Genomic DNA, 27,379 nt, shown 5'->3' on the forward strand with positions numbered 1-27,379 from the left:
GCCATAATGCATTAGGAGAGACCCCTTCAGGGCAGTATATTGAATTATAGACTGTTTTTCTCACAAGCATGAAAGAATGGCTGCTCCACAATCTTTAGTTTGATTGAGGGTTTCTGGGAGGGCATAACCAAATTATGAAATCCTTGGCAGGACTTCAGCAGCAGGCCCTGGTTTTGAGATTTACAATTTAAATTCCTCTTCTTACATCAGAGTTGCAGATGTGCTGATGTGCTCTTAAAGCATAAAAATATATTAAATAAAAATATTAAGTATCCAGTGCAAAACTGTGCTGGGAAAGCATTAAAAAGGACTGCTGAAAAACAGTAGGGAAGTTGTGGAAGCAAATGTTTATTAAAAGTAATGATGATATCAGGAATCTTTAAAGAATGTGTCAGCTCCAAAAGGAAAAAAACCCTCATGTTTCTTATGCATTAGGAATCAGAATAAAAAGATACAGCTAAACTTTTGGGAGCTGAAAACAAAATGCAACATTACTACTAAACATAATTACTTCAGAGATTTCCAGCCACCACCAACAGAGTAGTTTTTCCAAAAGCAAGGAAAACCAGTGCAGAGGTGAAATGTAAGGGCACACACAAAACTGTCAATTGTTATGTTTTGTGCACTGGATTCTGCACCCTGACCCTATGGAAAAATAGGATTTTTCTTCTGTTTCCACATAGGCTGAACCAAACAGGAAATAATTAAAGGAGAAGAAAACATTAGACCCAGACTTCATAATTCCATATGGATGGATGTAAATCATACTGAATTTCTCCCAAACCAACAATTTATTTTTAAAAACAATGGTCTTAGATTACTGCAGAGTGGAAATAACATAACAAAGATTACACAGAATCTTCTCCACGCAACTATTTTCTGTTGCATAAAGAATGCTGTTGAATACTAATATTTACTTTTACCTTGAGAGGCATCTTTGCATGTTCATTTAACAGAGGTACATCAAATACCAATCTCCTCAGCAAATGCTGCATCATGGAAGGCCGCAACTGCCTAAAAGCAGACAAACCATTTCAAATGGGTGTACCAGCACAGTTTCATGTAAATAATTGATAAATACATTAAAGCAACATATCAGCTCTATGCTGTTAGAATTCTTCAAATGCATAAAATATTTTCCTTGTGGCACTAGGGCACTAGGGGTCCAGAAGAAAGCAAACAAGTGTATACCAAAGAAAATATTCTGAACAAGCTGAAAATCAAATGCTTCAAAGAAGCCAAGAAAACGTCTGATCTACAGAAAGAGAAACCCAGGAAAAAAACTCCTGCATTTTGATAAAGTGTATTAGGATCACTATGCTCATGAAAAAAGGATATAATGTTAATTTCTTGTAATATATCTCAATGACCCTTAAAATATTTTAGAAGCTAATGAAGACATAAGAGCACTATCTCTTCAGACGTGCTAAACAAGACACGGCAGTGGGCACCAACTGGAAGGAGAGAAGAAATTGTTATAATATTAATTTTAGAATGGCATAGACATTAAAGCTTTCCAGATAAATAGCAGAATCTGGTACATTTTATTGGTTGCTATCAATGCAATGTATATATTAAAGGGTCATATCAAATACCATCTAATGTAATATATTTTTAGGGGTTTTTTTTACAGTATTATAATACAAATGTCTATAATTTTGGGGCACACAAGCACACTATTAAAAAAAATCATGGTGATATACTAAGAAAAAGCCAAAAAAGCAAACCAAATCCTCTGGTGAACTGAAAGCCTAAATGCTAACTGTAATTAGAAGCTGAATTCATATTTGCCTAGTCAGCTTTTCATAATTGAGCCTGTGGATTTATAAAAAATTGGATAATAACCAACTGGTTAGACCTGCAGACACACAAACAAAACCTGTCACAAAGCTGTCACAAAATCTGTCTCTGTTCAGTAGAGACATAACAATACTAGTCATTGATTACGATTTCAAATGGAACACACCATAAATAAACCTCTACATAGAATTAGATTAGTTATTGAATATAAACCAGAAATCTGCACAGCTAAAATTATTTAAATGGCAATTCAGTCTATGTATTACTCTAGAGCTTTTCCTTTTTGCATTCTCTTAGTTTATCACCAAGGTTTTCATTTAAAAGATTTGGCGATGGCAGAATAACTGAGGACATAACTGAATGAATGATTACTGAGGAATGACTGGTAATTAATAAAACTGCAAATTGAGTACAGTATCTTAACAACTACCACAATCATCTTACAGGGGGAAAAAAAATCCTAATTATGTTACTGGTGGCATAGTTCTGCATTCCTGTATTATAAATATCAAAGATTGCTTTATTACTTAGCATTTCTGTGCAGCCAGGAGTATTTTCTTACCCACAGATGGACAGCAAACACTCTTCAATAGAATCTCGCTGAGCTTTGGTAAGAGAGCATCCCTTTGAGAGTCTGTACACAGTGTGCAACAAGGAATCGATGAGGGAGGCATGGTGCTCTGTGCCAGCAAACAGAGGAGCACATCTGGTCAAGAGGGGCAAGACTGCTGTGCAAAGGTATCGATTCAGAGCCAAAGCCATGTCTGTAGCACTTAAAGCAGCCTACAAATTAAACAGGACAGAAATTAGACTTATCTCATCAGTGCAGTTACAAATGAAAATAAATTGTTGTTTTTGTTCTACAGTTGTAAAAGGGGAAATTTCCAAAATGCAGAAATGAGGATGTGATACCTGCTGGAGTTAGATGCCTATCTTCTTATGCTGCTTTTAAAGTCTCATAGAAAGGTTTGGTTTTGTTTTTCATGAACGAAAACAAAAACAGTAAATGTGGCCATTCAAAAAATTATTTTCAAGATTATATTGAAAAATGTCATAATTGCTAAACAGAACACTCCAAAATCAGGTAACAGAAGTCTGCATCTTTTTGCTATGAACAAGGCCAAGTTCCATGTGAGTTAAAAATCCTCACCAGCTCTTTCTTAAATATTTGGCAGAAAAGGACCTGAGGGTGTTGGTCAACAGCTGAACATTAACTTGTGCCCAGGGGGCCAAGATAATTGCTGGCATTGTGGTTTGTATCAGCAATAGTGTGACCAGCAGGCCAGTGCCCATGGCCCTGTACTCAGCACTGGTGAAACTGCACCTTCAGTCTCCAGTTTTGGGCCCCTCACTGCAAGAAGGACATCAAGGTGCTGGAGTCTGTCCAGAGAAGGGCAATGGAGCTGGTGAAGGGTCTGGAGGACAAGTCCCATGAGGAGCAGCTGAGGGAACTGGGGCTGTTTAGCCTGGAGAAAAGGAGGCTCAGAGGAGACCTGCCTGAAAGGAGTCTGTGGTGATGATGAGTCAGTCTCTTCTCCCAAGTAATGAGACAGAACAGGAGGAAATGGCCAGAAGTTGCAAAGGGGAGGTTTAGATGAGGTATCAGCAAAAATTTCTTGACAGAAAGGGTTGCCAAGTGTTGGAACAGGCTGCCTGGTAAGTGGTGGAGTCATAATTCTGGAAGTGTTCAGAAAAACAAAATATATATTCCAAAAAGTGGATATGGCACTTGAGGATATGATTTAATGGTGAACATGTTGGTGGTGCTAGGGTGACAGATGGACTTCTTAATCTTAGAGGTCTTTCCTGACCTAAACAATTGTATGATTCTATGATCTTAAATAACAACATCATTATTTTCAGAAAAAACTGTTGTCATAAAAGATCAAATAGGAAAACCAAATTTAATGTCTTAGCTCTCATAATAGCTCTCTAAATCTAAGCTTTCTCGACCAAGACAGCTAAAAGAAATTAGATAGAAAATAAGACTCACAGGAGGAAAAAAAAAAAGGCAGCAACAGCGAGGAGGAACTAAAATAGAAATGTGGCAATTTTCTAAATAACAGTGTAGGTGTCCCTAACAAATGCACAGAGATGAATGCTTTCTGTCTATCTCTGGAAAGAGGCTCCCAGTCACTTCTTCCCTGCTGCTTCACTGGCAGCTCATCTGATTTGGATTCCATAGCACAAGCTCAGAAAATCACCTGGGGAAAAGCATTGCATCTTTTGTAGATAAGGGTATCAGTGCAAGTCCTTAAAAAAGTGAGTATTACACTGGATGATGCATCTTGAAAAATTATCAAAGCTCAGAAAAAGCAACATGCGGTTCAGTCAGCATTTGAGAAACACAGATGATGTGAAGACATCCAAAATGCTTTTCCAAGGGATGAAAAATTCTGTAGTCTTCTATAAGGTAAGAGAAGCAACAAAAAAACAGACTGAAACCCTTACCGTATCTAATGAGGCAGCAGCACGAAGGTCTGGCAGAAAGCCAACTTCAAGAAGGTGTAGAAGAAAATCCTGGTCCTCAATTCCATAGACCCTGTCAAGGAACAAAACCATGGCTGCCTTGTGATCTGGGCAAAACCCCGCAGACATGTCAGGTTCCACCACAGTACCATCTAAAAGGAAGAAATAAGACTTCAGTGACAAGGATTCTCCTTCATCAGCAGACTAGGCAGTCATGCTGCTATTTGACAGAGCCTTTGAATCTCTGTTAACACCTAGGCATCTTCCCCATATTTTGGTTAGACAAAGAAAACATATTTGCAGTTAAATAAAAAAGAATGCATAAGACAAATTCTACCCAGAGACCTCAAAGGCCCTGCATGCTTTTCTGTTTATGTTTTGTATATTAAAAGATTCTTAACAGTTGATATTCTAAATGCTAAGTACCTAAAACATAATAATTAACCCACATAACTACCTAGTTCTCAGCAGAAGCAAATGGAAAGTAAAAATTACAAGAATGCTACATCAGAGACCCTGGAAATGCAGTATTGGTGAGCAGATCTCTAATGTATGACAAAGAATTAGTAATGTGCTAACAAGTCCTATATATCTTAAAACTTTCAAAACATCTAAAAGGAATTCATTGAAATATTTTAAAACTTTGTTACTTCCATTTTGGAAAAGAAACAAGCATTTCTGTATCTATGAGCTGCAGATTGCTACTGAGATCTCACCTATAGGTCTATCCCTATCTGGAATATAAATAAGTAATAGTAAAATAGACTGATTGATCTTTTTATCTCTTCCACTGTAACCTATTGGAAAATCTTGTGCTGTGAGTGTCTAAACAATCTGGGTTGCATTTATAATGTTTTCTCTCCAGACACACAAAAAACCAGAGGTTATCCTTTTCCCTTTTATATAGGTGCTCATATAGCTCCCACTGTTGCAATCAATTTCATATAGGCAGGAAAAGCAAAGAAATGCATTTTCCTATGTATGTCACACCTATCACTTCACCATAGTTGCTGGAGAACAACTCTGGTGTCTTAACAAGATCTGCTAGAAGCAATTGATAGGGTTAGAACAGCAAGAGCTAAGGATTATGTTACTGAGAAATGAGACTGCAGTATTGTAAAAGAGTTCTAAGATCAGAAATCATGCATTTTAAAATTTCTTTTTAAAGTTGTAATAGATTTTCATAACTCAATTCAACAGGATTTATATCAGTGATTTAGGGGTACACAGAATTGTTGACTACAGCATGCAGAAAGATTTTTGAAACATGTATGAGATACACATGATCTGTTTTTCAATTTACATAATAAATAGTTGAATGTCTATATTTTTTTTAAATGCCGAAAAAAGTATGACTGTCAATGTGTCAGTAAATTACAAATCATAAGACTAGGATGGGAGAAAAAGTGCAGAAAAATCTTACCTTTTGCTATGGTTGGCATGTGGAAAGCAATACTGATTACTCCCACCAAATCTTCAAGTGGAATCAAAGACCGTAGAATTGATCTGATTCTAATGGCTTCCCCTTTACCAGCATGAATTAGCTAATAAAAAGACAAATACAAATGTAGCAAGATCCTCTTTTTATCTTCTATACAAAAGAATAACTAGCCTCAAAATTGCATTATAATTAACAATGTAAATTTCGTGCAATCTGCATTGATTTGCTGTAGTTTGGATGCAAATGTGCAAAGTCTAAAAATCTACATGTTTGCTTATTAAATAAAAGTAAGTTCATTTTCAGAACAGAAATTAGGTAAAGTTGGTGAACAAAGCCTTAAAATGTAGTAGCATATGGTGGGAGGGGTGGGGAGGAAAACAAAAGCAGATTTTCAGATGGAAAAAATTAGGGGTTTTGTCCTGGTCAAATAAGAAACTTTCAAGTATCTCAGTTGTTTGTTTTGCTTTTTAAAAAGGGCAGCAAGACAGGGAGAAAACAAGACAATTTTTTATTCAAACAAAACAGGTATTCATACACTGACCTTGTTAACTACATACATCTCTTCTCTCTCAAGTTATCTATCCCTGCACAAGCCTGATACTGATCTATACTAATGTATATTAATTACGGCACATTCCAGGGTGAAATGAGAAACTACATATAACTAAATTTCTGAAGAATAATAATGTATATTCAATCATAAACAACAAATATTTGCAAATAGTTTCCATCTCTAACATAATAAGAGATAGAGTTTTTACAGTGTTTCTAATTCTTTGTATCTAATGCCTGAAATAGTGACACCTTTTCTTTGAGAAGGTTTGCTGGTGTGAATAGCTTTTGAGATATTGATGCATATGTCCAAGTATAGTGCTTATCCCAACATTTTAAAAAATTGCCCAATAATATTTACATTTACACGCAACTTTAAAAGTCTATTTAAAATAAGTATATGAAGAATAAAACTTTAGTTTATAGAAAATACATCACTCTATACAATCCCAGCAAATAGGGACATTTGAGGAATTTTATTGTCACAATGGACAGTCAAACCAAAAAAAAAAAAAAGGGAATAATTCCTTTAAAAAGAAGAGCTTCTGAGGACTTTTTTCCTCTTGTCAATGAATAGAACAGGACATTATGTCCACTAAGATACTGTGTGGCCATACCATTGCTTTAATACTTGATAGCATGAGGTATCTTTCCTAAACCTAATACTTGAGAAAAAAATGAATGGCAAACCTGTAACCTGTAAAACAAGTAAGTCTTTACTTTCCAGTGTATGAAGAACATAAAACTTACATGCATTTCAGGAGCACAACGTCCTAAGAGATCAATCAAGGCAGCATAAAAGGTCATTATTGCATTTCCCATATGAATAGTGTCATCTTCTTGTTCTTCTATTTCACTGTAATTAGTTAAATGTTACAATAAACAAAAGATTAAAAGAAAAAAACCAAAATGTTTTTAACAACAGTAATAAAGAAAGAAAATTTTCTCATAGGTGTAACAGCTTGCAGAGAGTGGCTTCTGTCAACAAATGGACTTAGAGCAGACTAAGACAGAATGTATTTTGTCCCTAAAAGATTGCAGCAACAACTCTGTTGTAACCACTGGTACCCTTTGCCTGTCTCATTTTGCATCAGTGGACTGACTCTTAATGCAATGAAAAAGAACAAACAGAATTCTAGAGATGTCTTAATATTTAGACAGAGTTATGTAAATTAATAGTGCAGAGGAAGCACTGTTTAGCAAAAGATAAATCTCTCTCCAACACAGAATCCAAGGAAGAATGCACTGATAATTCAGGTGTTAAAACAAAGAAGTCATTTCACATCTAATATTACAAAACAAATAAACAAATATTATGACAAGGTAAGCAATTCTACTGCACCTACAGGGTTTTACTAGATCCATTACTTGGGGAAGGCCCATCTCTTGTTCGATCTTCTGATATTTGTATTGCCTCCTCCATGGCAGCAAGCAGCCCATTGCCTCCTTCTCCTCTTAGAGCAGGACCAAAACATTCAGGTCGGCGAATAAGCAGTCTGACTACAACATTAGCATTCTCCTCCACACTCTCTCCTACCACACAGAACAAATATTAAGATACAAGATTATATCAAAAAGAGGTCTGAAATATAATCAGAAAAAAAAAGGCACTCAAAAGAGCAGAACACATAGAGACTTTTTACTACAAAACAGTTTAAATATCACAACAGAATTACATAAACACACATATTGCTCTATTACTGCAATGAAATGGAAAAAAAAACAAAAACAAAAACATGTTTTTATCCAAAATGAATTAAAGCCAAGGAATTAACTATGTAGTAAAGGATGTTTAAAGCACCACTTAAACTACTGAATTTTAGCAAAGATTCAGTCAAGTGCACGGGCTAATGAGGGGACCAATATAATTGCTTGGACAATAAAACCGGACTATTTAAATTTTCATTAAAAGATAGGGCTTTGGCTCTGTACCTACCATGATTTTATCACAAAAATATTCAGCAATCTCTGCTCTACTTCCAAACGAGACACGGGCATTTCAAAAACCAAAGCTGGATCCAAAAAATGGGGCACAGGTTCACAGGACCATAGATGCCCATTTCACAAGTCATATAAGTTAATATGTGTCTTGAATAATCCTACTCTTTCTGCAAGTCCTTTTAATTCACACTAACTTACCAAGTTAGCTTGTCTTACTATTTAAAATTATAAACTTATTTGGATATTAGAGGAAGCTATAAAATGTTCAGGTTTCTACTCTACCATTGCAAAAAACAGCAAAACGAAGAAAATCCAAATATCTTTCCCCTTCAACTGGATTCCATCCGATGTCCGGGTAGCCTTTACAAATCAACAAAGGACAACTCTGCAACCCACATCCAGCCAAGTAGCGAACCACCTAAAAGCAAAGTTGGATGAAAAAGATACTAAATGTGAAAAAACAGAGAAGTGCAAATTCAAGGGAAGCCTCCTCATACATTGTCAAGATATGGTATCCTCCATCTCTTATTCCTGACAAGACTATATCATGCTCTGTGCTAATCTGAAGAACACTCTCTTTCTTAGCTCACTTTTCCAGTCTTTCCTTACTCCTGCCATGAACTGCACAACCTACTTATCTCAATTTCATCCTTTGTCTCTCTAGAATATGCTTCTCTACCTGTTTTCTCATTTCTCTTGCAACTCTGAGCATTACAAATTAGTCAGTTTTGCAATATCCTCCAACTATACACCATCCATAATCAAAAACATATCTTTTCTTTCATGAAAAATGAAAGGTCCACTCTTTCATTTTTGATCACTTGCTTTTTTTTTTCCTTTCTTTTTTAAATGCACAGCAGTAATTACAGCAGGAATTACACTCCTTGTAAATCAGGACTATAGACTCAGTAGTAGTCTTCAGTTGGCCCTTTCCTTTCTGAATTGTAAGAATTCTAAGCACAGCCTTCAGCCAGTTTTGACAGCTTCTTCTTGCTGAGCACTTATAAGAATGGTAAGACTGAAAAATGTCCTTTTAAACACACATGGTCCATCTTCCCATTCCAAGAAGGGAACATCTGCACTTTTTTATTACTTATGACAGATGTTTTCCTATGAAGATTATATCATTTCCAGAATTTGAGGTCTCCAAAAAGAAATTAGATATTGCAATTCCTCTGTCTTTTCTTCAGAATGAGTTTTTAATGTCTACCTTGAATCTGTCTTTCCATTATTTAATCTGCTTCTTTTATCCACTACTGACAGAGTAACTATTATTCTAATCCTCCTTGCAGCAGCAATTTAGACTACTAAATTGTCACAGATTCTCTTGAGTGTAATTAATTCAAATTTCTTAAACTTTTCTGAAACAGGTTTAAATGTTAGGGGAAAATACAACAGATATAGACAGATATCTCTATGAAAATTTGTCATATATTGAAATAAGTTGTCACAAAGCTCCTAGTAATCCTTATTGCCTTATATCACCACTGCATGTCACCATTCAAAAGAACAAAGAAAGGTTTTAGCAACCAAGTTTTGTTGGATATGGACTCCACTAGGGCAAAATTAGGAGCTGCCTTTGAAGCAATTCCTTCTGGCTACAACTGTGTGTGTAATCACTGCAAACTCTGTTCAACTCTTCAGACCACCAGCAGAAAGAACAACTAACCAGGTTCTCAGTCTTCCCCTGAAAAGTACCAGAAACTCCCATCTAATCTTGGATTTTGCTCACTCCAAGAAACGGGTATCTTCTCCTCTCCATAGGGGAAAAAAATGTTTGATGAAGAAGCTACCAACCTTTTCCAGATCAGGCTCCCTTAACGCCAGAGCAAGCTCATTGTTATCCATTACAGACGCTGCCGCAACATCTAAAGGAGTTGACCCTCGCATAGAAGGAGAGGCTGTAAAAATAACATTTAGTTTTAAAACCAATTTAATAAACCCCAACAAAGTCACAGGAAATGCATTAATTTTTTAATAAGATGCAACATTTTCTCATTAGTTAGGACATGATTATAAATATATAATTCATAATCTCACTTTATAATACATTATCACACACTTGCCTGAAATTTGACACTGATATGAAATGAAAATACAATATGAATGTTCAAGCTAAAAACAGTTTGTCTTGCACATTCCTCTTCTCACCATAGACTTCAAGATCCCTTTCTCATTTTCCTAACTGACATAATTCTACTTTGAGGAAAATGCGGTAATGATTGTGTGTCTAATACGTGGACGTGCCACCAAATCCATTGAAATAGAAAATATCTTTGTACTTTAAAATAAAATATTATAAATTATGTATTTTTTTAAATGGCAGTAAATATAGCATTACAAAAATCTAAGGTTTTCATATTGACTCTCCAAAGATATTTGATTTGGGCTCTTCCTCTTCAAAAAGATTTTGAGTTTACACTTCTGTTCTATGCCTTTACATTAATACATTTGCCAACATTTAAAAAATTACCATGATGATTCCTAAATACATATATATTGTCAATTTCAATTACTAAATTAAATAAGGATTAACATATTTCCTCTACAACACTTGAGGTGAGCAAAGGAAAGCAAACATTAAGAAAGTTTCAAGGTTCATTTCTGGGCATCAAATCATGCATCTAATCAAGCAAATGAGCTCAGTGTTTCTCCCACTGCCATAGCTGTATACTGACCAGTACACAGAAAAAAAGTGTAGGGGTGCAAGCTTGAGCAGTGAGAGGTAAGCCTTAACAAAATGCTGCCAAAACATATGAATGATTCTCCTTGTGAAAACAGGAATATATTCTGTTACTCAACATTAGCAACTAACCACTAAGTCTCTCTACATGTTCAGGCATATACAACAAAGTGTACTAAATTAGCTCAACTTAATGCTACTGTCAGGGGAGCTGTCCAGAGTTAGCAATACAGTTTATAAAGACATTTTGCACCATAAATACAAGAAATTTCAATACATAGTGAGTAAATAGAGGGATGAAGAAAGATACAGGTGGTTTCATATATAAATCAGCAGGAAGTTTGAAATTTTAATACTTACCAAGGCCAACACTGCTGTTTTCCAATAAATAGCTAAGATGATCAAACATAGCTTTTTGATTCTGCCTGCTGATGCGGCAAAAATAACATAGAAAACGACAGCAGTTTGCCACCATCTTTGGGAAAGTGATTTCCTAAGAAACAAATAAAAGCAGACTAAAGTTCAAACTCTAATGCAGACACACAGCATGCAAAGGATCATTTTATATAAAGCCTTCTAACATACTAATATGTAGGTGGTGTACTCATTGCTCCCCAAGGAAATGAACTGCTTATGTTTGTCACTGGAATCAACAGGACTTTCACAGGTAAATAGTAATACCTTAAGCTTCAAAGATCAAGGTGGCTTTAAAAACTAAAGCTGAGATCACCCACAGATTCTAACTTCAAACATGAAAGAAGGTGTATACTCAGTTTCATAGAGTAATACTGATTTGTTTTTTTAATTAGTTGATAAAAAGATCTCCCCTTTAGAACATAATAAACATAGAAAGTTCTACAGTTTTTTCTTTAAAGCATCTAAAATTACAATGCTACTAATACCTTCCTCTGGAATGGAAGGACAGATTCTTCTAAAAAACTTAGTCAACTGTTATGTTAATGGAAATTAGTAAGATGTTATGATCCCAGTACCTCCAGTGACAGGTCAGGGCTTTATGGGAAAAAGCTTTTACCAACTCTACTGTAAACCCTCTGCCTTCTAACAGTGAAATGCTTTACCTTGGATTCTCCTCCACCAAGCACATTCACCATCACTTCCATGACAGTTTCATGCATGCCTAAAGCTCTCATGAGATTTGGATGTTGGTAAAATACTTTATTATTCATGATGTCTCTACAGGAAAACAAAATTTAAAAATGTTATGGGCAAGTAGTTTACCTATTAAGTTATTTGCAAAGCTGATTTACTGTGCAATTCTTCACCACTTCCTGAAGTAAAAAATTGCCTCAGGGACTTTTCCCATTGAGTTCAGTCTCTCCTGTCTATTTTTCTATGCACACTATGGAAGAACGTGACCTTTATGTTCCCATATTATAGTTAGTGCATTAATTACCCCTTGATTACACTGGAGTAGAAGAGTCTTCTACTCTCATTAGAAATTCTGCTCAGATCTTAAATTATGTTCTGACAAGAGCATCATCAAAACTGCTATATTATTTTATATTTTAAATTCAATTGTGCAATATCTTTTTGAAACAAAATGCCTTTTAGATTATTAAAACGTGAAGACATTTGCTATCTGCCATCAAAAGCAATTAAAAAAATCCTAGGGGAAAGAGGTATCCAGCTATCTTCTAAGTGTCAAAACCAGAAGCTGCACAAATATTATTCACAATTTACTGTTTAGCAGAACTCTTCTACATATTTCATCAGAACAGATTTTCATATTTAAAATCAGACTTTAGGATCATAATGTCAATATTTTATTTGACATGGTATAGCCAATAAAAATGTCCATTTTAAAGAGTAATTAAATTTCTAAAAAATATAATTAGGCTTGAAATCAAATAAAACCCATCAATAACTGTGAAAGCAATTAGGCCATAGGAGAAAAGGATTAGCAGGTCACTAGAGAAAAACTGTTGGCAACTGTTCAAATTTCACTGTACATTTTAAACTGTTTTGGTTTTTTTCTTCCTGACCTAAACCTCCTCCTCTCAGGCAGGGAAAATAAAACCTTTTAAAAGATGAGATGTGAAGAAGACTATTTGACACTGAATTTTTGACTCCCAGTAATTTTTTTCCCAAAACCTAAAACTGAATTTCACATCAGTAATGATGCCTCCAAATGCTGTCTCATCTCCTCTCTCCACTAATGCTTCAGGCTTGAAAAAATACCTCAATGGTATCAATGTTCCAAGACATTCTAAACTCCTGGTTATCTGCAGCAGCTTTCTTTTACAGAAAGCAGTACAGAAAGTAAAAAAGTCACCTCAAGGGCTGGCCAGCAACATTGCCCTACTTTGCAAATGTTTCAGTGTTCTGTTTAACTGTGAACTGCATTATAAAATGTCACGCTTAGGGGAAAAAAAATCTTAACAGCATTTCTGAGGAAACTGAGTTTTAAAGCGGCAATAAGTAACACTTCCATTTATCAGCTGAAAGAAAGGAATACCACTCACAGAAAAAAAAAACAAAACAAAACTCCATTAACTGACTGCTGGGGGAAATCCTATGTGTCAAGAGCCAACAGCTGGTGCATTCATAGAGAATGGGTAGTGTTCTTGACAGGATTCTTCACAGCCATACTATTTAAAATGCAGTAATAAGATAGGTTCTGATATCATAAAATATTACACACATATTTTCAACTTTTTCAGAAGTCTTACAGGTGGTCAACCACTTTTCCCCTCATATGATACATATAGTTCTACAAAGGCTTTATCTTAATACTGAGAATATACTGCATAACTGAGAGCACTGCCTGCATTTATACCCATATTCAGATTCAAACTTCAGGTGCAACCTCAGCCATAACCATACAGCAAATAACAAAATCTGTAAATAAAGAGAAGTTACACTCCAGTCATTTACCCTAATCCACGAATCATAAGCTTCTCCTCCTCCTTCCCCATTCTGACACTAAGCAAAGAACGGATTTGGCCAAGGGATGCCAGAAGGTTGATGGTGTCTTCCACAGACACACTATTTATGGTGTAGGTCTTTGGTAGGGCTCGAACCAGACCACCAATACCATCATACTGGCGATGGAGCAGCACAAACATGGCCCTCACTAATTCCGGGTCTTCTATCACTGACTCCTGGGCCCAACGCACCATTGTGTCTGAAATCAACTGCTGGAGAGTAGCTGTGAAGAAAAGAAATAAATCACAGAATTACCATTAATTGTTCATCTCCCTACTGCTAGTCGCTCAGAACCCACTATGCAACATGAATTTGAATTAATTTAATTCCTAAGAAGCATTTTTTTTCTTAGCATTTCTTCAGCAGTCTATCAAAGAAAAACTGCATGAGAGAAGCAGAAATATCTCAAAACCAAAAACCTATACTAAAAATTAAAATTAAACACAAAAAATGTATGAAGATATACAGGATGCTCCCGAAGTCACTAGATTTATTTCTGTATATTGCTTTCAATATTTTTCTATGAATACAGGTCTGAGTGCTTTTTTAGGCTATTATGAAGTAAGGCTGAAAAGTTATACTGATAGCACATGTAAATGATATTTATTTACATGCTTAAGCTCTGTATCACTCAAAGTTTTATAATGTACACATCAAAATAATTTAATTTATTTCTTTTCCAAAGACAAAGGCCTTTCAAAATAAATAAAGACACTATTATTAAATAAATGAGAGATCATAATTTACATATTCCCAGTTCAGTCTTCAATGCAACAAGGAACCTGTATCTGGTAGTGCCACTGATAATCTCTATTACTTGGGGTATATGTATGTTTGGGAAAGATATGTTGATATAGTCAAGCTGTGTAATTGCAATTAAGGTAATTCCAGGTTAACTCAAACAAAAAAAAAGAAAATTAATTACAGAAAGATACTGAAGAAATAGGAGCTTCCAGAAAATAGAACGCTTCACAAAAAAAAGAGAATTCATGCTAATAAAAGGAATGGAGTAAAAAGAATAGTAATAATGTATTTCATTGTTACTGTCCAGGCACTGCACTACAGGTATTTCCATTGACAAAGAGTATAACATTTTTTAATAATAGAAACACTTTTAAAATAAGGTGTTTGGGCTGATACTTCAGAAGGACTGAAATAATTAATTACAAGAAGGGACACAATCCAGTTTTTGGGTGGTCTGTTTGTTCTGGTTGCTTTTTTTTTTCATAAAGAATCCTGGGAGCAGGCAATCACTTTGTTCCTGTTTTGATAACTGCAATACTGTATTTCAGTTATACTGTGGGTCTATTTGTTTAACATAATACTCTTTCTACTAATATGAGAAAGAGAGAATCAGGTTTTATAGAGCCTTTATGCTTACTACAAGGAAAAACAGGAAGAGAGAATATTCATCACGAGATTCTGCACAGACCTAGCCTCTAATTATCACATAAAAAATAGGGACATTTGAAAGTGCCTCATACAACAAAAAAGGGGAAAAAAGATAAAAATAAAGGCAACACTGACAAATAAAAAGATACATAAAATTTAAATAGTCAGTTGGCACCCACTTCAGAACTAGGATGCCACTGGCAGTGATTCTTATCAAGATGAAAAGGCAGAAAGTATCAGAAAATGAGAATAGCAGTTACAGTCAGCAAATCTTGAATTTTAGGTTGGGTGGGGAGGCTTCTGCTAATTACAGTCTAATGGCAGATTATTTCATATGGTAATCTTCATGCAAATACTGATTTGAAGCTGCTGCAGCTGAGGAAGTTATAAAAGAGGACCTTGCTACAATTATTAAGTCTGTACTCATTCTACTAATAGCAAGATATATTCTGAAAAATTTATGAACCAACAAAGGAAATGGGGCAGAAGTGCTGCTAAAAGAAATTTTCCTCTACATCCCATTGGGAAACAAATCTGCCTAATAAATCCATCTGTGCTTGTTTTGAGTTAAGCTACAAACTTTAAAGTGCACAGCTATTTCACTAAAAATACACCTCGTTTTGGCTGAAAATGTGTGAAGAACTTCCTGGTCCGCTTCTTTTTCCCTTTTGTAATTAAGTTGCAATAAACTGATTTCATTTTACTTACAGGATGTCTTATCCTCCTCATCAACTGTCTTCTCATCTTGTTTCTTCTTCAGATATGTAACTTTTTCCATAAGATATAGGAGGCGACCCCTAATGGTTGAATCACTGTTGCCATCCAAGGTTCCATCTTCATCTAGTTCAATTCCTGAAATTAAATAAATGCACCAAGTAGTGAAAGAATAAAATTAAGCAAGCTACAGACATCTTGTGTGTACAAACATAATTAAACTGAACTGTTGCTCTGCTCTGAGTTTTATATGGGACATGCTTAACCAGCATTTGGAACAAGTATAGAACAGACATATGTGCCAAGCAGGAAAGTACAGATACCTGGGCAATTTAGCGTATAACTTGCGTGATGTTACATATAAAACATATAATAAATACATGTCCCCCAGTATTCACTTTTCCCCACCAACACTGATGCCTGCGTTTTGGACATAAGTAGCCCAAAAGTGTAGATAAAGTCCCTAGAGATACAGTGTGGTTGAAGGGATAGTAGTAAAGATTTTTAGGTAAAACATATAAAAGAAGTGAAAGTAGAAGTGTTACAACAAATATACTTTCCAGTGATCAGTCAGAAGAAAGTAGCCACCCTCACAATACAGTGCTCTTTCACGGAATTACTATAATAAGCTATAAAAACGTAAAAAGAATTAATGTGAGGATTCACAGAATCAAAACAGTTGTGTTTGCAGTGAGCCTTTAGATTCCAGCCTCCCAGCTCAAAACAAGTCCAAGGGCAAGCTGCCCAGAACCATGTCCAGTGAGGTTTTGAATATCTCCTAAGGTGAAGAGACTCCACAACCTCTCTGAGTAACCTATCCTTGAGTTCCAGCACCCTACAGTAACAAACAAATAGAATTCTCTGATTTTCAGCTTGTATTACTAGACATCTCTGAGGAAAGTGTGTCTTAGCCTTCTAAACTCCCCCTACCCAACAGGTATTTATATACATTGATGCCATCCCCCTTTGAGTTTTCTCTTCAAGTTAAACCCCAGTCCTCTCATTCTCTCCTTGTACAAAAGATGGTCCAAGAATTTAACTTTCTTTGATGCCTTCTCCCTGACATCACTCCAGTATGGCCATGTCTTTTTTGTACTGAAGACCCCACCTTTTGTGCAAAGCTACTTTCTAATTTGGTTCCTATTCCATCCTTGCTGCAGGAGTTATTCCTTCCCAGGTGCAGAACTATGTACTTCTCCATGCTGAACTTCATGGGATTCCTATCAGCTCATTTCTCTCCAACTTATTGATCCATGCATACATTGCAGAGGAATTCAAAATCTTGACCTACCCCTATTACTCACACTAAGTCCAAGTACAAAATGTCATTCAACCATTTTCTGGATTTTTTAGTTTCCAAAAAAATTTTTGAAGTTAAGGGTTTTGTGGAGAGTTCTTTAGCAGTCTTTAATTTTATAGGATGTCTCTTCATGACATAACATCATTCTTCTAAATTTATTGCATCTGGTTCTAGTTGTCTGAATTTTTTGCATTAGATACAACTCCGCTTATATTAAAAGTTATTTTGTTGCACTTTGTTGTAACAGGGCAACTGACACTACACTACACTTCAATGATCATCAGTAAATTCATATTACAAACTAAATCATGTTAGAAAATTATTTGGATAGTAGTCTTCTTTACCAAACTAATTAACAGTAAAGACACTGAAATGTCTTATCAATTGGAAAACAGAGATGGTCTCAAATTACCCAAATGAAATGTCTGATTTCCCACAGTTGTGCTACTCCCTGAGCTCTAGTTGTCCTTTTTTAATTTGCAAACTTTCAATATATTGTCTCTCAACCATTCCACAAAATGTGAATCCCCAAGTGGTGGCTGACTAAGCAAACATTGGACTTAGGATGTGTAACTGTTTTACTTATTGTGCAATACATGGAGTAATTAGTTCTGCTCTATGATGATGCACCCTCTGACCCACAAAATTCATTTTCTACTTGTGGATAATGCAAATTCCTATTTTCCCCTACCGGAAAAAGGTAATGAAAAGAATTATGTTAAGTAATTTGAACAGACGAGAACAATGGAAAACAACTACAGAAATATTGAAAGAATCAAAAGATAAACCTTGTTTTCCTTTCAAATGTTCATCTAAATTATTTATTTAATCTGCATTTCCTGTTACCAAACACAAGAAAAATATTGAAAAGCTGGAAAGCATCAAACAATGACCCATTGATGTCTGGACTGCTTTCCCCATAAGGACAGAATGAAGGAATTGAGTTTGTCAGCCTGCAAAACAGGTGCTTATGAAACAAAACATGCATATAGAAACAAAACATCCCTTCTAGTTTAACCAGATAAGGATAAGAATATTTCCTTGGTTTTGACTGAAAGCTAATTTTTTTTTTTTCATAATAATTAAAATGTTTACAGTGTAATTTACAAACTATTCAGTTGATGTTTCTTACATAAAATTTCTTATTAAAATTGCTTCTAAAGCTAATAATATTTAAAAAGTAAAAATATTCAGTAACAAGACTTACCACAGTGTGTCATTAGGTCTTCATGGAAATCCAAGAGTTGATCCCGAATTTCTTCAGGGCAAGGACAATCATTTTTATCATCTTTAAAGTTCAGCAGCATGTTAATCTTAGAGAATACAAAGAAAAAACAAATTACACCGATCTCCAAAAGGAAAAACTTTAAAATCAAACAGAACTCTGCAACATAAAAAGCAAATAAAGTGCAACAAGAAAGAAACTGTCCACTGTGAGCTGTACCTGCTCTTGAGGAGGGGATCGGAATTCTTTTGTTTTCCTAGCTGTCAGGGCAGCAGACATGTTCAAGGCCTGCATCACTTCATTGTACCGGAAGCGCTGGTTCTCTTGGAGCTTGGCCACAAAATCATCAGAAAATGCGACAATGGCCTCTATTCGGTGTCGCACTTGGCAGTCACACAGGTACTGGAGTAGGTGACACATCTGAGAAAACAGTGTTGTAAGAGACATGAGTTGGCAAGCCAAGAAATATCTTCTGCATATTAGGCACGTAAGGATGGATTTCCTAGAGCAAGTTACTATCCAATAAAGTGTCTGGATCATTGCATGCTGTTATTTACTACATGTAAAGAAAACTTACACCAGAATATCTGACATCTGCAAGGGATTAATGTGCCTAAGACATAACTAAAGCTACAAGAGAATGGATTTATCCCTTTCTTCTAGGGAATTTCTGTTCTGTTTGAATCCATAAAAAGGAGGAATTTGCTATTAATGGCATTGAGCAAGTCATTCTTTTTAATGAAACGATAGTTGCTTGTTCTATGGTGAGCAAATTTGTATCATCAGAAAGATACTAAGTCTTCTCATTTTCTGTAAGCAAATTACATCTCTATTTAACTGAAAACATTAATTTCAAAATGCTTTATTCCTTGAAAATAAATAAATTACCACATGAAAAAAACAGGAGCAATCACTATCAAGACAGTACTTTTACCTGTAATTTCACAGGTTCTGGAAGTTTCATCTGAAGGAGTCCTTCCTTTGGCATTTGCTCCCCTCTGGTTTCTTCTTCTCCTTCTGATTTGAGCTCATCTGAACTGAACTCTTTCTCTGAGAAATCAATTTCATCCTCCTGGCTCATTGCTTCTTTGAAAACTCGGGGCTCAATCAACTGCAAGATGTGTTTCAGATCCTCATTGTGGAAGATTCCCATAATTAGGAGGGTATAAAAGAGCTTGATGAGAGGAACAAACAGAAATTCTGTAGAACCTCCAACTGGATCTCTGACGTGGAGGCTTCCCTCCTGGACAGCTTCAGTCAGCATCTCTATGGTTTTGGCCTTCAAAATTTCCAGAGGGAATTCAGGACTGAACTGAAAGCATTCACTGCTAATGCTTACAAAACTTGGAGAGGAAAACTGCATTCTTGGCCTTAATGAAGTGCTGAGTCCTATACCAGGAAGGCCATGTTTTTTGTTTTCATCAGGAAACAAAGTAATACTCTTGGTCTCATCTGTCATTGGAACTATAAATTCATTATTCATCATCAGCCTGGCAGTTGCATAGGTATTGAGATGGATGTCAATGAGCAAGTCATAATATCCTGCACGTAATAATCCTGGCATGTATTTATTCTCAATAGCATAGAGGAGCTGAGATTCATCCACATGGCTGCACAGAGCATGGGCCACTCGGTTGTTGCCTAAAGCACAAACAGCTGAATACAATCGGAGGGTGTGGTAGTGAAATTTCAGCAATTCCTCTTGTTCTGTCAGCTCTAAAATATCAATTGTTCTGGGGAGAAGAAAAAACAACACAGTAAATCACATAGGCAAAAATGTCTTTTTAAGGGATTCAAACTTCTCCCTAAGGATAACATCAGCACAATATCAGTTCCAGGGATGGGTTTTCCCCACATTTCAGCTTTCATGTGAGAAATACTGTCGATGTAATAACCAAGACTAATAAAAAAAATATAATATCAAATTTATTCAAATCACTCCTAAAATCATTACTTTAACTACTTTCAGTGGGAAAAAAATGCAAATCATTTACTTAACACAGAATATTTTTTTATACTACAAACAAGAATTCACATAGGTGAAAATTAGGGTTTTAAAACCAGTTGGAGTTAAGATATTTATATCATTTACTGGCTTTAAATCTGGGGTGCAAAGTGGCAGCAGACTAACAAGTACATTTGAAGAAGGTTCAGTGTTGGGGTTCTTGGTGACTTTGTTTTCAGTTTAGGCACTGGCAAAATGCTCAGGAATTTGGGTATCAAGGAAATCACAGAATTAAATTCTTCAATTGTTTCAATTAAATTTAGAAAAATTAAGGGAACAGATTAATTAAATCGGTCACAAATCTTGAAAAATCTCAACATAACCAGATATTTTACTTATTTTACAGATTATCTTTAATAATATATAAGCAGAGTTTCTTTAATTTACTTTTCAAATCTACATGTACTATTGACATGTTTGGAGAGAAATTGGGAGAGGTTGGAAACAGAGTTAAAGAAGGGAGATTTTAAAACTCCAAAATTGATATAATTTTTAGCATTAATTAAAACACAGTCTGTATTTACTTGTGTTATAAACACAGAGAAGACCTTGGGCCTTTCTTACATAGCTGGAATTGTATGACTAGGTTCACAATTCCAACATAATTCTGGCACAGTACAAAACAAACATCAACCTGTTTTCCTCAGGAATATGAAGGGCCATGAACTGCAAAGGATTCAGGCACTGTATCATCCAGCCTTGGCGTTCACTGATCCGAGACACGTCCACCTTCAAGAAATGGTTTGGCACTCTGCTCCAAAGGACATGAGTCAGAAACTGGACATGGAGACGTGGAGGACATTGAGAGACCGGGTTTTTGTGTTCACTTTTGAATAATCCAGCAGATAATGGCATTACATTCTGGAAAATTCCAAAGGAAGAGACAATCAGTTTCCTCATCTTTACCAAACACTGCATTTCTTATCCAGAAATATGGTCAACATATAGTAAAGTCAAGTAAAACAGGAAATCAGCATTTTCCCTAGCTTTTAAAACAAGCAACTCTTGGAAGATTAGCAGCAAGACAGTATTTTCCATATTTGTTTTTTAAGAATAGCCGAATTTGAAACATTAACTTGACTGCCACATGTGGTTAATTCCTTGGACTCCACTTTTCTTTCACCTCTTCTCATTTCTTAGACATCCAAGTATCCAAAGCAAGGTAGAAAAATTCAGCTCAGTTTTATTTTAAAACTCTAACCAAATTCTTCAGATACACCAGTCATCCATTTTCTGTTTGTGAAACTAAAAGTTTTGCTTTACCAACCTAAGTGATTTTGTTTCACCATGAAAGACAAGACTCAGAAAATTCTGATCAGTTTACACCCTTTTTATTCAATGTACTGTATTTTAAATTCATTAAGTATTGAAAACTGAGTTAAGAATAAAAATAGCAATAGTGCAAGCACTTGGAGTCATAGAAAATGTCCCAAATACCAAGAACACATCACAGGAAATAAATGGCAAAAATAAAATAAACTTATTTCATATGATTTCTTAGTCCTAAACCTGCACAAAACCCAGCATTATTTACCTTTATTCTTCCCAATTCAAACTGGAAAACATTGGGGCTTGTAGCTTGAGCAAATACAGCAGGAAACAACTTTGTACTTGGTTCAACCTAGATCAAACAAAAGGACAAATTACTGCCGTAGCAGTGATGATTACTTTTTCTCTACAGTCTTGTACTAAAGCCTCTAATGCTGTAGGCTAAGAATTCATTTTTCCCCCTTCTTGCTGCAATACATTCTAAAAAAATACTCACTTGATAGTATGTGCCTAGCTCCTTGCCATTAGCTGTGAAGGTCAGCAGGCCACTGGCAGCATCAACCAAGCAACCAATCTCCAGGCCATTATTATTACGTCCTTGTCCAGGGCTCAGGCTCTCTCCTGCGCACACCATATAGCAGTTGCTGCGTTTTATACTGAATGTCAAAAGATAAATTTATTTATGAATGGTGTGCACAATTTCTGCAACATACTAAGAACAGCCTTGCATGGGTGCAAATATACAGGGCCTTGTGGCCAAAAACAATGGATCACATTCTAACCACTGCCAAAATTCAATGAAACGTGGACATCATAACGGAAAGAAAAATAAAAACTTAAGATGACAATATATTAAAAAGTCCACATTGTTTGTAAAATACCAAAGATGAAACTGGCTTTGTAAGTCAAAGTTTTAAATCATTTAACGTTAAGCATAAGAAAAGCTTCTGGTACATGTAATAATCTGAAGTGCTGAGACAAGCTCATGTACTGATTTTGGTCTCTCAAGTCAATATCTACAGGATCATAATTTCAAACTATATAAAAAGCTGTACTATTTTACTTTTCAGTACCTACTGATTTAACTAGACTATTAGTCCACTCTTTCTTCACAAGCAAGAGCACATAACAATTAAATTAACTCTTCCCTACTATTGCCATTTTAATTTTTTTTTCTACATCAATCCAATTACATTTAATGGAGTGGATTTACACCTTATAAATTGCAAGCTGCTTGTATGGGTATAAAATACAGGTCTTTTTAACGAAATTATAACCAACCTCTCATGAACCTTCCCTTTTTCATCTCCCAGTGTAACTGTGACGGTACGCACTCTGTCCAAGTCAAAGCTTGTGTCATACTGGTGAAAGTCTGACGTAATCCAGCCCACCCAGACATTAGCAGGTTCTTGACCAGGAAATATTCTCACAGAGTAATAATACTGTTAATAAAAAAATAATATTATCAAATGTTAGTGTTTGTTCCCCAGTGTATCAGTTTGATTCAGAATTTGCTGCCCTAAATCTGAAAATGCTATCTTATTTAAAAGTAGCATAGGCTTGTTCAAGTGCAATTCACCAAGCAAAGCAACAAATACTATAAACACAAACCAAAACACAGCCAACAAAATATGCATTTTAAAACAAAAAAAATGGACAAGATTAAATGTAGCTTATATGCTTCTATTGAAGGCTTCTGCATCATGGCATTGTAAGCTGTATTGCTACAGCAACTATAATTTTTATACTGCAGGTAATTCAGTTTCTAATATCTTTTAGCAAGAGAACACATCCAGACAAGGAGTTTGTTTTCCTTTGAACATTGAGGAATCAGTGTTTATGGAGTTGATCTTGTCAGAGAAAGATCTAAAAAACCTTCAAAAAACTTTCACTGGGAATTCCACTAAATAAATAGAATTTATGGAATTCCATTAAATAAATGTTCTGAAGAATTAGTAGAGATGTTTTCAAATGGTCCTGAACACTGACCTACTACTTTAATGTATTTTTTCCAATTTATTCCATCATTCTAAAACTGTTTAATTGTCCTCTTTTATATCTAGTGTTATCAACAGTAGTTTCAAATACAGATTAAACCAGTTTATAGGTTTTCATTTGGAAATGGCTTTAGTCTGACAATCAAATCAAAATAAAATGAACAAAACAGTCTTAAGTAGAAGTTCAGAACTATCACAGACACTTAAACTGAAAATTAGACTGTTTCTGGAATTCTTACAACAACCAAAACCAAAAGTAAGTATTAAAAAAAGACAAACTAAACAACTAAAAAACCCCAAACAGCTAAAACATCAATCCTATATTACAATACCGTGGAAGTTTGCATCAAATAATCATAGTCATCCCTATCATCTGCTAGCACATCCTCAGTAAGCCGTGCAGAGTGACTCATGCTATAATCTGGCTTTGTCCTCCTGAGCATAAATCTGCAATAAAAAAATTAAAATTAAAATATCTACTAAAAGCCCAATCACAAAGGCAAATTATTCAGAAAATAGAAAGAGACAAGCTTATTCTTAAAAGCACTTATTTCTGACCTTAAACTGTATACTCAGAAGTTGCTTGACTGGTTTGCCAGACATGAGTGGCATTTTCCTCTACTTTTGAGAAGCAGAAGGGGGAGGAGTGGGAAAAGGTAGCAAGCTACTAACCTTTGTTTAAGACGTGAGGGCTTTTCTTGAACATAATCCTTATGGTTATTCAGCTCTGGTTTTGTGGCATCTTTTTCTCTTTCTGTCCGGTCAGGAACTAGATGACCGTGAGCAGTTTTCATTAGAACCTCAAAATCAGAATCGGCATCATAATCTTCCAAGTCATTTTTTGGGCCAAAAAGACCAGAGCCTGGTAACCCTCCTGCAGCTGATCTGGAGAAGACCTCAGCACATTCAATGGGCATGCTCAATCGAAAAAACATGACATCTGTTTTACTGTTCTGTGAACCAAAGGACTTCTGTGTGACCTTCAGACAGGGGCAGCTGTCTATAGTGCCATCAATTCTCATCACCTATGAAACATAAAGATGTTGTTTTTTTAAAGCTGATGCTTTTTCTGCCATATAAATATTCAATTTCTATTTCCACAATAAGCATCCATGACTTGCAACACTTGCAACAGCACTGTGCCCACGGTTTAATGCATTGAAATAATGTGCTGCCATTTTGAAGGGGAATAAATACTATGAGAAGTGGATGGTTTTTGTTGCTCCATTATTAAAATGTAAAAAAAAGTCACAAAGAAATTATGCCTCTTATCATAATCCTTTCCAACACAAATCCAACCCAGTCCCGAACAACACAGACCAATGAATAAAAATCATGCATGTACATATGAAAGAACATAAGCTGTTTTTTAAATGCCACACACTAGCTGAAAAAGAGTTCTTATTATACCATTTCAGAAGAATTTCATGGAAAACTTACAAGGCATGAATTCAGCTCCATCAAGATGCACAACTGGTTGGGACATAAGTGTTGACAAAATTGGCTAATAAATATTTATTACAATCAAAACCAATTAGCTATGGAAAAATTAAGAAGTGTGTGCACTAGAACACATGGTATCTGTTATTGTAAAATGCTCTGTTTCTGGAAGTTCCTTACACAGCTCTCACTGCACAAGGAGCTTTTAATGAGGACATCTTGTATAATTTGTCTCTCAGATTGTCACATTAACCCAGGTACAGGTTTTGTAGAAAGAAAAACTAGCAATCAAACAATTACATTCTTTGCAACCCTACTGAATGTAAGAAATTTGTAATAGGTGTAAGATTCATCCAGAAATGGGTCAACATATCACATTAAAATCTTGTTTGGAACTACAAAAGTAGTGACATAACTCAAACATATTCAAGTGTCTAGAAACATTTCACTAGGATCACAAACCTCAATATGTTCGTGGTTCTGTGGCACTGGTAGAAACTGAGGAAGCCTTTTACTCAGCCATATGGTGATGTCTCTGTTTGTATTAACAGCAAAGGGTTCATACCCTTCCTGTAAGCCACATATAGTGAAATATTTTAGAGTGCTGACATCTTTTCCAAAGTTCATTCTTCCCACTTGAGATGGGCCCAGGCTGCACACAGGTAGAAATCCTTAAAAGAAGAGGAAAGAACACGTAGGTTATTCAGAATGAATATCGGTGAACTGCTCTCTTCCGTAACTGAATAAAAAACCATTTGTGGGAAAAAAAACCAAAAACCCTAAGAGCAAATATTATAAAGGAAAGTAAGCATCAACAGCATATCACATCTTGTATGTGACCAAGTAATGTATCTTAAACATAATTCTGAAAATAAAAGGCCTCTAATAGTCATGGATAGTTTTAGGCAACATCCAACCTACTCCACAGAGTCGGATAGCCAGCTCCTCATTAATCTCTCTGCTGAGCTGGCATAGTATTGCCAATTTTACTTCAAGTCTCATTACTTTTGGTATTCCTCCTAAAATGTCATTATTCATTGTATTTTGAGAGAATCTTACTTCAAAAGTAATACAGTGCTTGTCCATGCAGCTCTAATAGTGGAAAAAACCTACAAATATGCACAAAGTGTATGTCACAGATTTCTTTTAAAAATAAAATTAATATATTTTTAAAATTCAGAAAACTCTGGTTCTGGAATATGAGAACTGACAATATGACACCATAGCTTCATTAAATTTAAGGTATTTTGGTTTGGGATTATTTTTTCTGTCTTACCTTTTGAATCAGTTTTACATTTGTATTCATCTTGTGTTTCACTAGCACAGGGAACATATTTGTGACTTCTTTTTACAACTTTTTTCCCCTGATTCCCCAGAATGGGCAAGGGCACTTTTCCCATACATCTGCTCTGCAGGCACATTTTAATTTTTCTTTGTCTTGATTTCAGCTTCACAGTCTAAAAACCTAAGAAAATCTTTTATTTCTTCTATTTCTTTTCATCCTGCTTTTCAATTTCCACAGCTATAAACTACTATGCAGATTCATTTGATCTAGTTATCAACAAAATGTTTTCTTTTCTATCAATAAGAAACATGAAGTTCTGTTCAGTGATTCTGATTCACATGAACATAACACGTATTGAAAAATATGAGGACAAAATATCAAGTTGTTTCTCACTTTTCTTTAGGCTGCCCATATTAAAATAAAGTCTATTCTTGCTGTTTGTTCTTCAGAGACATGGCAAACTCCAGAGCACCATCTACAGGAATTACTGTCCATCAGACAAATTATCAGCCTTCAGTACCACTTTTGGAAGATTTTACTACATGTACACAAGAGTGGTTGTCATGTGTATTTACACTAGACATGATAAATTTAATGACATAACATTATTAGCCATAATTTGAAGTCCAGATTTTTATCTTCACAACTTGGCTCTTAAATGACAAGGCATCAACTCCTCAGACAATATAGCAATAATGGACAACATGATAAATGTCAATTCTGCTAGTGCAAATCTAGAGATGGACAATAATGCAAATATTTTCCAGCACTAAACAGAACATAATTGTATTATGTGTATTACAACACATAAATAGGAAAATCACATCTACATATAGAGATATGTGCCATGATAAAACCTAGCAGCTCTAATAGGGACAACTTACTTGATTGAGTTAAAGGAATCCACAAGCTGTTGCATA

The 27,379-nt window shown here is 35.3% G+C and overlaps 1 protein-coding gene across 15 annotated transcripts in view; it reads right to left on the bottom strand.

The window, feature by feature from the left end:
* RYR2 (ryanodine receptor 2) overlaps positions 1 to 27,379 on the bottom strand; it is a 383,167-nt gene that overhangs the window by 108,984 nt on the left and 246,804 nt on the right. For all 15 annotated transcript variants that reach the window (XR_010439574.1, XR_010439573.1, XM_064708448.1 and 12 more), the window contains 22 exons: positions 25,637 to 25,845; positions 24,407 to 24,759; positions 24,067 to 24,181; positions 23,019 to 23,179; positions 22,234 to 22,393; positions 22,003 to 22,089; positions 21,103 to 21,329; positions 19,398 to 20,196; positions 18,683 to 18,883; positions 18,446 to 18,551; positions 15,933 to 16,076; positions 13,782 to 14,055; positions 11,966 to 12,080; positions 11,247 to 11,379; positions 10,001 to 10,104; positions 8,486 to 8,621; positions 7,609 to 7,795; positions 7,013 to 7,118; positions 5,693 to 5,813; positions 4,252 to 4,421; positions 2,363 to 2,583; positions 924 to 1,014 (listed from right to left, as the gene is read on the bottom strand). Coding sequence is in view for 13 of the 15 variants with exons in the window: in XM_064708448.1 (XP_064564518.1) it covers positions 924 to 1,014; positions 2,363 to 2,583; positions 4,252 to 4,421; positions 5,693 to 5,813; positions 7,013 to 7,118; positions 7,609 to 7,795; positions 8,486 to 8,621; positions 10,001 to 10,104; positions 11,247 to 11,379; positions 11,966 to 12,080; positions 13,782 to 14,055; positions 15,933 to 16,076; positions 18,446 to 18,551; positions 18,683 to 18,883; positions 19,398 to 20,196; positions 21,103 to 21,329; positions 22,003 to 22,089; positions 22,234 to 22,393; positions 23,019 to 23,179; positions 24,067 to 24,181; positions 24,407 to 24,759; positions 25,637 to 25,845 (4,220 nt within the window). In the remaining 2 variants the exon portion in view is untranslated. The remainder of the gene's footprint in view (positions 1 to 923; positions 1,015 to 2,362; positions 2,584 to 4,251; positions 4,422 to 5,692; positions 5,814 to 7,012; positions 7,119 to 7,608; positions 7,796 to 8,485; positions 8,622 to 10,000; positions 10,105 to 11,246; positions 11,380 to 11,965; positions 12,081 to 13,781; positions 14,056 to 15,932; positions 16,077 to 18,445; positions 18,552 to 18,682; positions 18,884 to 19,397; positions 20,197 to 21,102; positions 21,330 to 22,002; positions 22,090 to 22,233; positions 22,394 to 23,018; positions 23,180 to 24,066; positions 24,182 to 24,406; positions 24,760 to 25,636; positions 25,846 to 27,379) is intronic.

This window comes from Zonotrichia leucophrys, chromosome 3 (assembly GCF_028769735.1).
Source record: "Zonotrichia leucophrys gambelii isolate GWCS_2022_RI chromosome 3, RI_Zleu_2.0, whole genome shotgun sequence".
NCBI lineage: Eukaryota > Metazoa > Chordata > Aves > Passeriformes > Passerellidae > Zonotrichia > Zonotrichia leucophrys.